Source organism: Sciurus carolinensis, chromosome 18, assembly GCF_902686445.1.
Source record: "Sciurus carolinensis chromosome 18, mSciCar1.2, whole genome shotgun sequence".
Classification (NCBI taxonomy): Eukaryota; Metazoa; Chordata; class Mammalia; order Rodentia; family Sciuridae; genus Sciurus; species Sciurus carolinensis.
The window spans coordinates 40,044,423-40,060,492 of record NC_062230.1 but is presented as its reverse complement, the minus strand read 5'-3'; the positions used below and the strand labels follow the sequence as shown (position 1 = coordinate 40,060,492).

General features: G+C 56.1%; 1 protein-coding gene and 2 non-coding genes across 4 annotated transcripts; all 3 read right to left on the bottom strand.

Annotated features, from left to right (window-relative positions):
* Positions 1–108, bottom strand: LOC124970835 (U6 spliceosomal RNA). Its single transcript, XR_007106207.1, has one exon. It is a non-coding gene; the product is annotated as a U6 spliceosomal RNA (small nuclear RNA).
* A 2,976-nt stretch (positions 109–3,084) lies between these two features.
* Znf598 (zinc finger protein 598, E3 ubiquitin ligase) lies at positions 3,085–15,128 on the bottom strand. Of its 2 annotated transcripts, none has more exons than XM_047534309.1 (12): positions 14,860–15,128; positions 8,581–8,693; positions 7,931–8,060; positions 7,427–7,638; positions 7,125–7,342; positions 6,570–6,687; positions 6,025–6,209; positions 5,773–5,851; positions 4,920–5,674; positions 4,338–4,506; positions 4,083–4,233; positions 3,085–3,993 (listed from the first exon to the last, which is right to left on the bottom strand). In XM_047534309.1, the coding sequence occupies exons 1-12, from the start codon at positions 15,085–15,087 to the stop codon at positions 3,640–3,642; spliced, it is 2,712 nt and encodes a 903-aa protein (XP_047390265.1). In that variant the 5' UTR covers positions 15,088–15,128; the 3' UTR covers positions 3,085–3,639. The 2 variants fall into 2 exon arrangements, with proteins under 2 accessions (XP_047390265.1, XP_047390266.1); XM_047534310.1 differs by having other exon boundaries at positions 6,579–6,687.
* Positions 13,771–13,843, bottom strand: Trnaa-cgc (transfer RNA alanine (anticodon CGC)). Its single transcript has one exon. It is a non-coding gene; the product is annotated as a tRNA-Ala (tRNA).
* Positions 15,129–16,070: the final 942 nt, after the last annotated feature.

Sequence of the window (16,070 nt, the reverse complement as noted above, 5' to 3'; positions counted from 1 at the left end):
TTTAATATGGAAGGCTTCATGAATTGGCTCATCATCATCCTTGTGCAGGAGCCATGCTATTCTTCTCTGTTGTTTTGCTTTGTTTTTGGTGCTGGGGATTGAACCCAGGGCTTTGTGCATGTGAGGCAAGCACTCTACCAACTGAGCTACATCCCCAGCCTGGCTAATTGTCTCTGTATCTTTCCAATTTTAGTATATGTGCTGCCAAAGTGGGCACCCAGCTGCTGTGTTTTAATTTAGGATCTTAAGGTGAAGAGCACCACCTCAAAAGTTAGGGAAGACACACAATGGAAATAAAGATTCTATTACTTGCAGGTCCTGGGGACACAGCATGCCTACAGACCATACGCGGGGGATCAGGGAGTGTGCAGAGAGAAGGAAGGTTCCCATGGGTCAATGCTTTTACAGAGGCTAGCGACTAGGGCTCTCCCAATAGGTATCCTGCAGGGAGGTTTAATTGGTGGCATGGGTTGCAGGAGGTCACACAATGACTGAGAGGTAGAAGCTGTGGCATTTCTGCACTGTCCACACAGAGTGAGGGTCAGTGGGACTGGTCAGGCAGAATGCATCTAGATGTCCCATAGGGAGGAGGTCACTAGGGAGCAGGTATACAAGGCAGGTACCTGGATGAATCACATTGAGGATCTGGGGGTGGGGCAGGAAAGTGCTTAAGGCTTGCTTCTGGCATGAGGAGGTGCAAGGGGGTTGAGCCCAGGCCTCACAGAAGCATTCTAGGCAAGCACCCACCACTGCGCTACCCAGCCCCACTGGCTGTATTTACAGTGGATACCAAGGTGACAAACAAAAGCATACACTACAGGCACCTCTTCCCAGTCCCAGGGAGCCCATGCAAGCTCTGGGCCTGGTGGCAGATATATCCCGGTATGTTACCCTCCTTATTTCTGCTATCCTTGTCACATGGGGAAAAAATTGGGGGGGGGGGAGAGGTGGGGGTCTTCCTGTGTTGCCCCAGGCTGGCCTTGAACTCCTGTGCTCAAGTGATCCTCCCACCTGGGACTGTAGACCACTACTGCACCTGGCTTTGGTTATAGAAATTCTAACTGTGGGTATAAATGTATTTGCAAATCTTATTCTCATGGTTTGACTCTTCACAGCCTAAGAAGGCTGTTCTTAACGCCAGGGTCATCTCCATGTTGTTTTACAAATGTTTAGTTTCTTTTCTTTCAAATTTTTTATCTGGAAACATGTATAGACTCACTGAAAATCAAAGGGGAAAAGAGTACAGTGAAGGGGGAGGGGAAGGGGGGCAATCGTGAACTGAAGTCAATTTCCATGCGTGTAAGTTTGTCGGGATGAACCCAACTGCTGTAACTGTAAAGCTTAAAAAAAAAAAACAAAACCACAGTGAGTTCCTCTGGGCACTTTGTCCTGTTTTCCATGGGAACATCTTGCTCTGCTGCTGCTGACCTTCTTCAGCCCAGAGACCAGGTTCTGGTACCCAGTCTTGCAGGGGCCTTGTGCATATGCACATCCACATGTTCTGTTTTCTCAGCTGTATAACCGCGCCCACACTCCAGGTACAGCACTGGTACCATCTCCCAGCTCTGCCTCAGACCCTGGAACCACCCATTTTACAATTTCAAGAACATCACATGAATGAAGTTGTACAGCATATAACCTTTCAAGACAGGCTTTATTCACCCAGCATAATCCCCTCCAGATCCATCAAGTTGTGTGTCAGTAACTTGTTCCTTTCAGTTGCCCAGTATCCCATGGGATGGATGTACACACATTTAGCAATTCGACTGTTGGAAGGGTGAATTGGGTTGGTTCCAATTTTGGGGCGGTTGCAAAGAGAGTTGCTATGACAGGGATGGGGTTTTGCATAATCGAGCATAAGTTTTTATTTCTCTGGGATAAATGCCCAAAAGTGCAATTGCTGGGTTGTACAGTAAGTGCATATTTAGTTTGGGGTTAAAAAAAAAAAAAAAAGGGCAAACTACTTTCCAGCATCTTTAATTCCTTTTTGAATAGGTAATACATGCACATGCCACAGCATCTGAAGGGAAAAGGGTGAAGTGCTTCTCCACCACCCCTAACAACAGCTGCCCTGTCGTGGGGGCCCTGTGTCCTGCCAGGGACAGCTTGTGCACATAAAGCAGGTGTGTGTGGGGGGTGCATTCCTTTTCCTAAGTGTTAAGATTTTGGACTTTCATACTTGGAACTCCAACCTACCTTTAACTTAGCTTATAAGTGCTGTCCTTATCACTACAAATTAATTCCCTGCTGAAGGAACTCCACTTATTTCAATCCCAAGAACTGAAAGAGCATCCTTCCCCACCGATTTGGATACCAACTGTCCCCAATGAATGACTTTATGAATGCACAGATTTGTGACTGCATTCAGTTCTTCCAGTCCATCCCTCACTGCTACAGCAATATCACGCCACATGGATCAGTGTACATTATGTCTCGATGTTTTCCAGAGCATGAACTCTGTTTCTGTGTATTTTTGTTTGTTTGTTTTGCAGTACTGGAGATTGAACCCAGGATGCTCTACCACCAACCTATATTCCCCAGTCCTCTTTAAAACATTTTTTTGAGACAGAGTGTCTCACTAAATTGCCTAGACTTCCCTTGAACTTGGGATCCTCCTGCCTCAGCCTCCCAAATCGCTGGGACTACAGGCGTGCACCACTGTGCCCAGCCTAAATGTGTCTTCTTGTGTAAGTTTACCTTTAATAGATTTTTTCACTGGCCTGTGGATGTAAACTTCAAGCTTTTTTTTTTTGGTGCTGGTCTTAGAACCCAGGGTCTCATGCATGCGAGGCAAGCACTCTACCACTGAGCTACCTCCCCAGCTCACTTCGAGCCATTCTTGAAGATCAGTTTCACTAGGTATTCAAGTGTTCATCAGGCATGACCATGTTTGGTCCTGGAAGGTATGGGCCATGCTGGACTCCCCAAATAGGGCTGGGGTTGGTAGCGTCTTCCTATCAGCAAATCCCAATGCCTGCCATCCCCAGGGGGCCTTCCTCCACATCTGTGCTCACCAGCCCAAGTCCGAATGCCCCAGTCTCAGGGTGTGCTCAGAAGGCAGAGACGCTTGGGACACCAGCCATGTGCAGTACTGCAAAATAAATTTATTTGAAGATAAACTGTCTTATAAAAGGTCAGAGGCAACTTGAGATCCCAGATTCAGCTTGTCTCATACAAAGATTCAACTTCAAGTAGCACAATTTTATCTGCTTTTAATCCCGAACACTCTTGAATTATGAACTGTTTACACGACACACTCGACAGCCAACTCCAACACCAGGGGACCCACAGCTATCAGCTCAGGCTCATGAGGGCCCAGTTTGGGCCACCAAAGCCTCTGGCCGTGACCACAAGCAGAGGTCCTGGCATCCCAGCCCTCCCCTCCCCTGGCACTTTCCAAAAGCACAAGAATACAAACCAAGACCGGCCCACTGCTGAGCAGGGGGTGGAACTTCTGCATGATGGCGTGCTGATGGCACAGGGTGGACCTTCCTGGTGACCCCCTGGCAGGCCTGGCCAACCAAGAGGTCTGAGCAGCAGCCTTACCAGGACCTTACCTGGCTGCCTGGCAGCCGGGGGGAGGAAGGAAGGAGAAGGGAGGCGCACAGGTGTGACAGCTCCGGCCTGCACTGGCAGGAGCTACGTGATGATCCTGGCAATGGCTTGAAGGGAGGGGAAGTCATCGTCCCGGGCAGCGTGCAGTGCCTGGTGGCTACTGACGTCACCCTGCGCCAGCACCTGCTGGCACGTGGGGCACACACAGCAGTCCAGGCCCACCTGCTGGGTGCTGGCCTGCCACACGCTCTTCTTATTCCTCTTGGACTTGGTGCCTGGTGGCTTCTCACGGCTGCGGAAGTCCGTGTGTGCAGACAGCAGCTCCTGCTGCTTGGCTGTGTCAGGCAGCAGTACCAGCAGCTCACTGAAGATCTTCTGGAAGTTCTCCCCAAGCAGGTCCCGGCAGCTCTTGTAGTACTGGGCTGCGGAGATCATTCCCTGCCGCCCAGAGAGCCACAGCTGGTGACTCCCGCTCAAGCCCAGGCCACAGGTGAAGACAGGATGGCCACACCCCCTGCCCACCTCACCTGTCTGAACTCCCCCGAGTGGCTCTTAAACTTGCTGAAGCGGGCCTCGTCGCTCTGCACAAAGTCCTTGATGGACTGGATGAGCTGCAAGTTCCTCTCCCGAAAGTTCTCAGGGACCAAGTAGGCTCGAGGTGTGGATGTCAGCATGGGTCTGGGGTCAAGAGAAGAGGACAATTCAGCTTTTCTGGTGGTTGGGAGGAGGTACCCTTCTGCCAGCCCCCAGGGGCAAAAGGCCAGGCAGCCCAGCCCACTTACGCTTTTGTGGTGGTGGTAGTGGTGGTGGTAGTGGTGGGGCTGGGGATGCAGGCTGGGTGGGGACTGGGCAGGAGGCTGGAGAAGCCAGGGGGTGGCTTGCTGACAGGAGGCGCCAGGCCCGGTGGGGGCGGGGGTGGTGTGCCCTTCAGGAGCACCACAGTGTTGAAGCCTGCAGGGTGGCACAAGACCCCAGGACATGGCCCTCGCTGGCCACCTTTCCCTCAGACTACCCAGCCTACTGGGTGAGCCTCCTGTCCACAGGCCCACACCTGGTGGGCTCACTAAGTAGCAACCCTGGCCTGCGTCAGCTAGCTCATGGGCCCTCAGCATGACAAGGCCCATTTCACAGGGAGAAAAGGGATAGAGGTTAAGTGGTGACTCAAGATGATGTGGGTCGGGGACGGTGACATCCACATCCAGACTGGGCCCAGACAGCTGGACAGCAATGCACGGGTTCTCTACACTGGGGAGTTGGGTACCGGCCCTGCACCTCACACCTGTGTTCCTGGCCTCCAGCCTGAAGCTACTACCCTGGCCCCTTCCCAGATACCCAAGGGATTGCCCAGGGCTGGGCGCTCATACCTGGGGGAGGAGGCATCCTGGGTGGGCAGGGGCCTCCCAGCGCTGGGAAGTCTTCCTGGGGAGTGGGGCAGGAAAGGGGCCCCAGGGGCCTTGGGAGCCCGGGGGGTTCTTTGGGAGCACTCCGTGCCAGGGTCGGCCCTTCTGTGTGTCCATTGACGATGACAGCTACTGGCCCTTCTGCTCTACTCACAGGAGCTTCAGGGGCCTGCTCAGCCCGGGGCTTTGGGGTATGATCAGAGGGCAGTGGTGGGGACAGTGTGGTACCAGGCTTCTCAGAGCCCACCTTCTTTTTCTTGCCAACCTTGGTGGAGGTCTGGGTGGAGGCTGGCCCCAGCAGAGAAGCAGCTGCCCCAGCGGGCATGCTCCGCAACTCCTGGGCACCAAGGCCACTGCCCTGCTCCTCTGCAGGGGGCAGGCCACCCTTCCGTCCACCCCTGCTCCCCTTCCCAGCCTTCCTGGAGGTCTGGCCACTTCCACCAGCAGCCTGGGCCCCTGGAGCGGGTGGAGCCCCTTTCTTGCTGCAAGTGCTGTTCCAGGCAGAGATGAGGTTCGGCGGGGTGGTACTGGGCTTGGATGCAGAGGACACCAGGGCAGGGAAGTCCTCCTCCTGGAAGGTGTTTCTACCCCTGGCGGGACCAGGGTACACCAGCGCTAGCCCCACAAGACCTGGGGCTGCCGCTGTGCAGCAGGAGGAAGTAGAAGCACAGAGACTGGGGAAATCTTCATCCTTGAGTTTCGGAGTGGGTAGGAGGGTGCTAGGTCCAGGGAGGGAAGCGGTGGTCAGTGGCTCACCAAGTCCTGGCTGGTTCTGCACTGCCCACCACAGCAGCCGCCCCCCAGTTCCCACACACACCTTTGGGGGGTGGGCCCCGGGCCTGGGCCCAGGCAGTCTTCTTGGCCTACAGGACCATTTGCTGAGGCCTCCCTGGGGCCTACGAGACATGCAAGGACTCCAGGTCAGGGTGCAGGGGTGGCCTTGAAAGAACTGGGGCACATGAAGTGCTCATCCACCTCCCTGGGAGGCCCCTGACAGCTAGGCTCCATGCTGGCCCACTGCCTGCTCCCCTCCTGGGGCTGGGCCCCCCAGTAAGTGGGCCTGACATACCTGGGCCTTCACCCTGAGCCCGGGTTAGGCGCCGGGGGCCACGGGACTCATCGGGTCCCCGGGCTGCAGCCTCTTCCTTCTTAGGCCTGCCACCCTCCTCCCGGTCCTCGTTCCTGCGAGTCTCCTCTTGCTGTGCAGCCACTGATGCCCGGATGGCAGCGGCCACTTCTCGGTCCTCTTCTTCCCTAGGTTGGGGAGGGTGGCCTCAGGCTGGGCAAGGCCCAGGGGTATACCTCAGGTGGGCAGCCTGAGGGCACACCTGTTATAGGGGTCCCACCTGGCACAACTGTACTGAGGTCCTGAGTGACACAGGCCCTTTCACCCACTCCCATCCCACCTGCTCTGGGTGTCTCTGGCTAACACTGGAGGGAAGAGAAAGAAACTGCTCACTGAGGATGCTGAGTGGACCCCACTGAAATATTCACAACCCAGGGTCTCTGGCTTAAGTCCCCTGACCCCATGCCTATTCCCATGTGGGCTGGCAGCCACAGCCACCACGTGGGGATGGTGGCAGGAGGAAGTCAGCGGCACGCAAATCCTCCCACCTCTTGTACCTCCAGCTTCCTCGACGGCTCTGCTGGGCTCCACGCCCGCTGGCCCGGCCCGATCGACCCTGGCGGTTGTACCTGTCCACCTCCTCATAGTCCTCACCGCTGACAACCCCTGTGGTCAGCAAAATCTGTCACTATCTGGGGCCCTGGCAGGCAACAGGACTGACAGACCTGCTGTGCAGGTCACACTGAGACCGATGCTCTGGCCTGGATGGCAAAGGTTTCCCAGCCCCCACAGCCATGAATCTGGGGAAAGGCACCTCCAGGATACGGTGCCAAGTCATGCAAACAGCACAGTGAGAGGGGCCCATGCCCCAGGGCACCAGGGCAAGATCTACACAGGGCAGCACTCAACAGCAGCCACCTGAGGCCAGAAGCTGTCTCAGTGGCCTCAGGTGCTCAGGAACAGCAGGTGAGTGAGGCTACAGAGGCTTAGTGAGCCATGGTGAGTCAGGTGGGACCCTGGGTCTGAGGCCTCCAGAGCAGGTGCAGGCCCTGTGGACCACTCTAGGGCTCCCAAGCGCTAGAGCCTGCAGGCCTCTGGCTCACCCTCACTCCGACGTGAGTGCCGTGGTGCAAAGCTGAACTGCAGGTCAATCTGGCGGTTTTGGCGTGCCTCAGCACGGCTGCGGCTGTGGCAGGCAGTCCGGTGCGCCTTGAGGTCGATCTCAGTGCGGAAGGCATGGGTGAACTGCTCTGTGCTGCAGCGACCCTCCTCACACAGGAAGTGCTTCTCCCGGAAGTGCTCACGCAGGTATGCATAGTCGCTGCCAGGGACAGAGAACAAGGGGCTTAGGGCACTGGCAATACCCAGCAGGGCCGGGGGAATGGGGTACTTGTGTCCTGCCCACCTGTAGTAGTCCTGGGCCCCATCTGAGTCACAGAAGTGACAGAAGTAGTGGTCTCGGCGCAAGTGCTTCAGCAGCTCATCATTGTCCAGATACCGCTCATCACAGAACTTGCAGAGCGGGTGTCCACGGTGTGATGTGTCATCAGGATCCCCTTGCATGCGGTGCCGAGCCAGGTCCTTGCGCGAGTACCACTTGCGCTCATAGGTGAAGATCTGCAGAGAGCGGGGGCTGGGCACAGGCAGGAGCTCTCGGGCCTACCTCTTCCTGCCAGCTAGCAGTGGAGCAGCAAAGGCAAGGAGCAGGCCCCGATGGCCCCAAAGTCCCAAGCACCAGGGGCTGGCAGATCCAAGGGCCCGATGGGGGCTCCTCCCTGCCCAGGCAGCCTGATGCTCTGGGACGTTAAGTTTTCCTGGGCCGCAGTGGCCAGTGGGGAGTCCGCATAGCTGTCTGGTCTCCATGCACCCCCCGCATACCAGGGCAGCCCCATCCCCAGGTCAGGCGCACCTTGAGGTGCTTCAGGCACAGCTTGCAGCAGAAAAGCTCATGCTGCTTCCGCATGTGCTGCTCCAGGTCCCCGAAGAGGCCGAAGGGTGGCAGCTGGGGGCACTGCGGGCACTCATGCTGCAACAGCTGCCTGGGGGAGACACCGGAGCCACCCACCATGCGGGGCACTCACTGTTGCTGCCCAGAGTAGGGCCACTCACCAGGCCCCCATCTAGCAGTCAGGAAGACAGTGAATACGCAGGGCCTGGAGTACAAGGCTTGGTTCCAGCCCTGGGCCAGGGAGGGGACCACCCCCATGACAACTGCACCCTTTACCTGGTTTTAGGGCCATAGACTAAAAGTTTACTTGCATGCACTCTTATGGCCCTCAGAGTCCAGACAGCAGGGGCTGTGCCCACCCCTGCCATCTCCACTGCCATCCTAGGTTGGGGATTTGGGACCTCCTTCTCACAGGAGAGGAGCCTAAGGCCCAAGAAGGGAGGCAGCCCATCCAACATCACAGAGCTGACCCCTGGAGGCCCTGGCCCTGCCATCAGCTACCCCTCAGGGATTTGAAGAGAAGAGGAGGCAAGGGGGATGCATCCAGCCCCACTACGAAGAACCACACAGACACAGAGCAGCTGCAGACCCTCCGGCTGAGGATGCCTCACCTGTACAATGCAAACACCTTTCCATCTGCAAAGTAGATGTCATATTTCTTCTCGTGTTGCAGCTGGTGGATGGGGATTGTGGCAAAGGCAGGAAGCTTCTTCCCAAAGACCACCTACAGCCAAAAGCGAGACAGTGGTAAGCAGGCCCTGGACAGGATACCTGAGGATGCAGCAGACAGATAAAGGGGAGCCCTCAGGGCCCAATGCAGGCCACAGTCTTGGGTCCCAGTTGGCCCAGGCCTTCTCGCCCATCCCAAGCCACCCAGGACACTGCAGGGAAGAGGTGAGGCCGAGACTTTCCACCAGGGGGCAGCCACAGCAGCACCCGAGAGCAGCAGGGACAGGGACCCAAGGAGGGCTGAGCACTGAAGAGCTTGACGGGGAGTGGGGAAGGACAAGTTCCGGGCAGTAGCTAGGAAACAATGAAACCGCTGGTGCAGGATGCAACAAGCGCCTGCGTCGAGGCCTGTCGCCCTCCATCAGCACCCTCCTCTGTGTTTCCATAATATGGTGGAGCGGGGCTCCCAGGGACCCACAACTCAAACCCACCACCCTGGCAGTAGTCTTGCACACCTGCCTGTTACCAGGGAGGAGCTGGGCGTGCTCAGCAGGTTGGTGTGGAACCTCTGCAGCAGGCCAAGTCTCAGGGATCACCAGCACCTGCTAGTCTGGCTGCCAACAGACTCCTCTCCTGTTCCTTTCTGTAAGGGCTGGGGGCAGTCACGGGCCCGATGATACTCCACAGGTCTCGTGCACCAGACCACCATCAGGTGGTGAACCCACCCCAGTTCACCAAGGTGGCCCAGCCCTCTACAGGCTCAGAACTGCCTCTGGGCTCCCTCTTTCCTCCATGAAGTCCCTGTGGTGCGGACCCTTAGTGCCCCTCTCCCACAGACTTTTTACGTTTGGTACCCAGGATTCAACTTGGGCACTTAACCACTGAGCCACATCCCAGCTCTTTTTTGCATTTTTTTTTTTTTAGAGACAGCGTCTCACTGAGTTGCTACGTGCCTTGCTAAGTAGATGAAGCTGGCCTCAAATTCAAGATCCTCCTGCCTCAGCCTCCCTAGTAGCTGGGATTACAAGTGTATGCCACGCCCCACAGTGACTCTTGCCATCACACCCCTCCCTGTGTGCTGCCTTTCTGCCACTGCTCCCTGAGCTTGGTGCTGGATATGCACCTCAGCCCAGCCCTGACAACACTGAGGCCTTACCAGCACCTGGGAGACATCCCCTTCCTAGGAGAGGCCATGTGAAGGTCATCCCTGTTATGTTTGGGCTTAGCCAAGGAGGATGTTTGGGACCAGAATGGACATGAACTCCAGGCAGCTCAGAGGGTATTGCCAAGGGGAACCCCATGCAGGCTCATGACCACATATCGCCCCCAGCAGCAGGGTGACCAAAGCTGGTTCCCTGGAAAGGTCTGGGGGAGAGCCAGAAGAACTCAGTTCCACTTCCGCCATAACACACTTGGGGGAAAAGACGCCAAGATCAGGTCTGCCCCTACCCTACCTATCCTGGGGGACAGGAGGCTTTTCTTCTTGTTATGCAGGGTTAGGCTGGGAGCCTGACTCCGTGTCCTCTGCCATGTGCTGAGCCTGCCTGTCTACAGGTGGCCTCTTGTGACCATCTTTAAGTGGTAGTTGCAGTTCCCTCCCAAAGGCTGGAAATCGCAGCAGGGCTCCACATGTATCTCTAGCTTTCTCCCTCCTTGCGAGTCTCAGGCTCTGTGTGGGGGAAGGTCCCCAGCGCTATGCTGCCTTGGTGCAGCTGGTGCCTTGCTCTGCCTTCCAACCACTCCCAGGCTGCATCTCCAGCCCAGACCTCAGCAGGTTCAGGTGACCATGGGCCATCCAGGATGTTGCTCAGACAGAGCAAAAGATCCTCTGTGAACTGCCTGTTGGGACTCCTAGATAGCAGGATACACCCCCTCAGCTTCTCCAGGCATAGGAGGAAGATCTTTATCTCCAGCAAGGCAGTCAGAAGAGCAGCCTGAGGAAATTCCCTGAGGCTGCCAAAAAGCATCCACGCCCAACAGACGTAGCAGAGGAATGACTTCCTTCCCCAGAGGAAAGCTGCGCCAGGGACGCCCCCGTCCACTCTGGCACCCTCCTCAGTTGTGCATTCAATTCTGCCCTTGATGGCATCTCAGGCTCCTATGGAAGAGCCCGATCTGCCCGGGGGTGCTGGGTACCCCTTCTGGGCAGCCAGTCTCTATCACTGTTCCATCAGGTGCTGCCTATGTGTAGACAGTACCAGGGCACACAGAGAACTGACTTCTCTACCCTTGCCATGCTGCATACTGTGGCATCTATGCCCTAAAAATCTGTGCACACCCACAAAACATCTCTGTGGGTGGCCTCTGAGATCAGGAACCCAACAGTGTCCTACACAAAGGCTCTGGGGTAGAGGCACGGCAGTGTACCTGCAGGGATATCAGGCCTGTTCCACTCATGCACTTAGGCCAAAGGACCAAGAAGCATAAGAAAGCAAATGGTGGGTGTCAAGGGGCCTGTGAGACAAGTCTGCATGCAGGGTCCATCTGCAGAGCAGGTAGGGGCCAGTACTGGAAGCATGGAGGGCCAGCAGAGCCCAGGGTATTCATCCCTCCTAACCAGACTGAAAGACGGGGAAGGGGGCACTGATTTGGTTCATGGACTGGAAACACAGAAAAAGGCTTGGGAAAGGGGCGGTGGGTAATTTGAGCCCAGGGCTGGAGAATGAGGGCTGGCAGATCTGGAACTAAAAAACCTCAGGGAAACTCTAGCTGTGGCTAAGACTATAGGAAAGAGACAGGAAGACCCACCATGCCCCCACCCCAACAGCAAGGAGTCAGGACTGGCCACCCAGGCCTGATGAGCAAATGACAGCAGTCACTGTGGCCAGAACCCCCATCCCTAGCAGATGGGGAGGGGAGGCAAGTGTTAGACAAGGACAGCACAGGAGCACAGTGGCCAGGCCAGGGAGGGGCAGGAACACACCAGGGATCTAAGCAGCAAGACCCTCCGCCCTGTAGACACTTGAGTGAGGCCGGGCTAGGGACACAGGAACATGGAAGCTAGTGGGAGATGGCTGGCCTGGGGCTTCCAGGGGAAGGAAACAAGACAGGGAAGACAGGGAGATGGCAGCTCCAGAGCACCCATGGGAGGGTCACAGGTGTGAGGACAGAGCTCAGGCCAGTGCTAGAGATGAGGCTGGGCCATTCTGGGAAGCCCTGGGCAGGGTAGGTAACTAATGACCAAGGAGAAGTAGGGGCTTCTGGGCTTTCTGGACCAGAATATCTGCCTGGGGGCCTGGCTGCTCCCCATTCCCAGCATGCAATGGGCACTCATTAAGAGTGAAGAGAAAGCTGGGTGCGGTACCACAGGTCTGTAATCCCAGCAGCTCAGGAGGCCAAGGCAGGAGGATTGTGAGTTCAAAGACAGCCTTGGCAATTTAGCAAGGCCCTAAGCAACTTATCGAGACATAAATAAATATTAAAAAGAGCTGGGAAGTGGTTCAGTGCCCCTGGGTCCAATCCCCAGTACTAAAAGAGTGAAGAGTGGCCAAAGGACAGGTGGCACAAGTACAAACAGGAGAGAAGCAAGTTGAGGGACCAGCATGAGGAAGGGGAGACCCCAAGTGCAGAAGAAGGAAGGGCCGGGGGCTGCTGGAGATCACTCCCAGAGTCCACCTGAAGAGTTCAGATCCCCAAGGAGCCCAGCTAGGGACAGAGGTCAGGACTACAGAATTACGAGGAGAAGCACTAACAACAGAAAAACACAACAGAGTCATCAGGTCCTGCCTGCTGAGCTGGGCCTTGGGGTAACCATGGGCTGGTCTTCAGCACTTCCTGCCTGTGAGAAGGGGGTGTGGCAATGCTGGTGGCCTACAGGGGCCATTAGGACTCTTGTAACAATAACAGGGACAGAACAAGGTGAGAGTAAGGCACAACAGCAGGAAATGGCCCATGAGAAAGATGCATCTGAGGAAGGATAAGACCCTGGGGAGGGGCTTCATCACCCATGAAATGCTGGGCCTCTGCTGTTCCATCAGACGGCTCCACTGTGAGCACCTGCCACACAGCCCAGATGACCAGCAGTAAGAGGCTGTGGGCATCTGCATCTGGTTTCACACAGCACGTAGGCTTGCTTTCCTCCCGGTTTTCACAGACAGTTCCAAAAGGGAGGGAAAATCAGGAGAAGAGTTTGGGGGCTGAGGGTCACTGCAATTCCTGAGCAGGCCCAGGACAGAGCACATACTCAGAGAATAGGGATGGACAAAGCAAGGAAAAAGGAAAGGCTAGGGTGAAGTTTCAAGTTCACAAGTAGGTGGGAAACAGGATGGATGGAGAGGAGAGGACTAAGTTGAGCTGAGCAGTGGCATCAAGCAGCAAAGTTCCCAGGACCCTCCCCTGTACCCCAGCAATATGGAGCAGACCAGAGAAAGCTCAGGCTCGCAGAGGGGTGCCCTGTGCCAAACCACACCCTAGCCAGGGCCTGCTGACAGCTCATGTCAACAGCCCCTGCCACAAAGCTCTCAGAGGGTGTGGGGCCCACAGGAATGAAAGGGCAGATGCTGGCTATAGTGGCCATACGTGGTGTTCATTCACTTCCAAAGACCCAAAGCAAGGCCAGGACCTCGTGTATAAAGAGCTCCCCAGTGCCTTTTTTTCCTGGAAGGAAGCTGTAAGTGTACAGGAAAATCTGGCCAAGATTAGGAGGTGTCCTGAGTAAGCCCAGGACAACGGTTTCACTGACTCTTTAACTCTTCCTGCACCCCAGATCTTTGCCCATCTGTGTCTGTCTGTTTCCACCACATGTGAGACTGCCAGTATTTCCAATGCTTTTTCCAAATGGGCACAAAGTAGGTGTCTAGGGAATTTCGCTCATTTGATTCCAACGTCTTTTTGGCTTCCTTCGCATAAATGTCTTTTGGGGGTTTTGTGTGTGTGTGTGTGTGTGTGTGTGTGTGTGTGTGTGTGTGTTTGGTAGTGTTAGAGATTGAACCCAGGGCCTCATATTTGCTAATAAGTACTCTACCATTGAGCTATAGCCCCAGTTCTTTATTTTGAGACAAGGCCCCATACAGGTGACCAAGCTGGCCTCAAATTTCTGATCCTCCTGCCTCAGCCTCCTAAGTAGCTGAGATTACAGGTATGCACCACCAGGCCAAGAAAATGCCTACTTTTTTTTTTTTTTTTTTTGGGGGGGGGGGTGCTGGGGTTTGAACCCAGGGCCTTGTGCATGCGAGGCAAGCACTCTACCAACTGAGCTATATCCCCAGCCCCTGCAAATGCCTACTTTTTAAAAAAGAAAAGAAACCTATTCCTCAAAACTGCTATCTCTGTGTCCCAGTCCCCACCCCACCTTTTTTTTTTTTTTTTTTTTTGTGGTGGAGGTGGTGGTGGTGCTGGGGACTGAACCGACCTTTTGCATGCGAGGTCGCACTCTACCAACTGAGCTGTATCCCCAGGCCTCCATGCCATTTTTAAGGAGAAGAAATTTGGGTTCCCTGGCAGATGTCACCAACTGAAGACTTCCATGAACAAATCAGGGGAATTTCACAATGCTGGAAGCAAACAGATCTCTAAGGGCATCAAACCAAGGGAGGTCTGGCCCAAGCTCCTGGACAGCAGCTGGCATTGCTGGGACTGTGGGGAAAGCCCCATGCGGCCTCTGACCCTTCCAGAGTTTCCAAGTCCGGACAGAATCAGAAACGTCTCCCCTCCACTCGAAGGAAGCCTCAAAGCTGCAACTAACAAGAAGAGGAAAACTTCCTAGCGCTTTTATTCCCCACCAGCCAAGCACCAGGAAGAGTCAGGTCACCTCCCCTCTACAAATGAAAAACGTCCGTCTTAGAAGTTGGCTTCGGGTCATCAGTGGGGCCCATAAACCCAGCGAGGGTTTAAATGCCCACAGTTCACGCCTCTACTTCTAGAGCCATCTGCTTGCTGGACAGACTACCTCTGGAGGCTGCCCCTGATTGTCTCCACCCATTGAGACCCGCAGAGGGCTTAATCCCACAGACGGGTGGGTCAGGGTGCCCTCGGCCAGATCCTGCCCCTTCCTAAGGACCAGGCACCGGGGAAAGTCCCCAGGCTCCGTCCCCGCAGATATCGCTATTAATCCCCGCGCTCGGCCTCCGCCTGCCTCCCAGCCCTAGACACCGCAGTCGGCCGGGTGGTCGCGACCCCGCCCGGGCGGTACCCAGGCCCCCTCGGGGAGCGGCAGACAGCGGGAAGGCAGGGCCCTGGGGCCACCCCTCCCGCAGCGCCTCGCCGCACGGCCCCCGGCGCACCTGGCGCAGCTCCTCGCGGCACACGGCGCAGTAGCGCTGCTCGCACAGCACCCGCATCTTGGTGGAGCAGCGGTAGCACACCGGATGGTCGCAGCGGCCCAGCGCCGTGGCCTCCAAATCCCCGCAGCACAGCACGCAGCTCCCGCCGCCCCGCTCGGGCGCCGCCGCCGCCGCCGCCGCTTCCAGGGCCGCGCGCCGCCCCTCGGCGCCCGCCGCCGCCGCCGCCATGGCCGGGCTCCGGCCCCCTCCCGGCCGGCGCGGCGCGGCCTGGCTCCCAGTAGGTCCGCCCCTTCCGGGCTACGTCACCGCCCCGCCCGGCAACCGCCCCGCCCGGCGGAAGTGCGTGCCGCGACTTCCGCCCCGGCCAGGCCCCGCTAGAGCGGCTTCCCGGCTCCGGCCGCTCTAGCCGGCGCTGGCGATTAGGAGGACCTCAGCCCGCTGGTCTTCCCCGCCCGGCGCCCCAAGGCAAGGGGCACTCAGCGTGTTTCAGAGGAATCATAGTGTTTCGGTGTAAGTATCGCTCAAATACTGATGGGTCATACTTGTATTAAAGTATTAAATCCTGTATTTATTTGAAACCCAAAGTTAACTGGGGGTCCTGTGTTTTTATTTGCTAGGTCTACCAACCTGGGCTTAGCTCTGGCTCAGTGGAGAATACTTACCTAGCGTGCCCAGGCCCTGGGTTAGATACCCAGCAACACAAAATAAATAAGTAAATTAATAAAGTTAGCAACCTTGCGAGGAACCCACCACCTCTCTCCAGCCGGAACACACCCAAGCCTCTCACCTGGCACCCTGCCCAGACTTCCTAAGCAGAGGCAAAAGCCATCCCATTGGAGAAGCAATCTCGCGACCTCTTGGTAGCTGGTCACACCCAGCAGATCTCAGGGTCTAGTGCAGAGACATATCAGGGTGTGTTTGAATGGATGGTGGCAAGTCCTGGGGCTTCAGGTCTTTGCATCTGTTGCGGGGGAGGCAGGTCTAGACCTGAACCTGTTAAGAAAAGAGGGACTGGTGATATAGCTCAGTTGGTAGAGATATATTACCAGCCCCTGAGTGAGTTAGCCCTACAAGCACAAGGCCCTGAGTTAAATCCCCAGTACCACAAACAAAAAAATAAAAGAAAAGAGCACATTGTGGGGTAATGAACCCAGACTTAGAATCAGATGAAAATGGGGTTGGAACCCCAGTTCTGCCACTTCTGAGGGCCT

Excerpts from the sequence above, each read along its gene's own strand:
- Znf598 (XM_047534309.1), bottom strand. The coding sequence starts at position 15,087 with ATGGCGGCGGCGGCGGCGGGCGCCGAGGGGCGGCGCGCGGCCCTGGAA. Across the intron at positions 4,507-4,919 it reads CAGGATGCCTCCTCCCCCAG|GCTTCAACACTGTGGTGCTC; the intron begins GTATGAGCGCCC and ends GCCACCCTGCAG. Across the intron at positions 3,994-4,082 it reads ACTCGGGGGAGTTCAGACAG|GGAATGATCTCCGCAGCCCA; the intron begins GTGAGGTGGGCA and ends TCTGGGCGGCAG.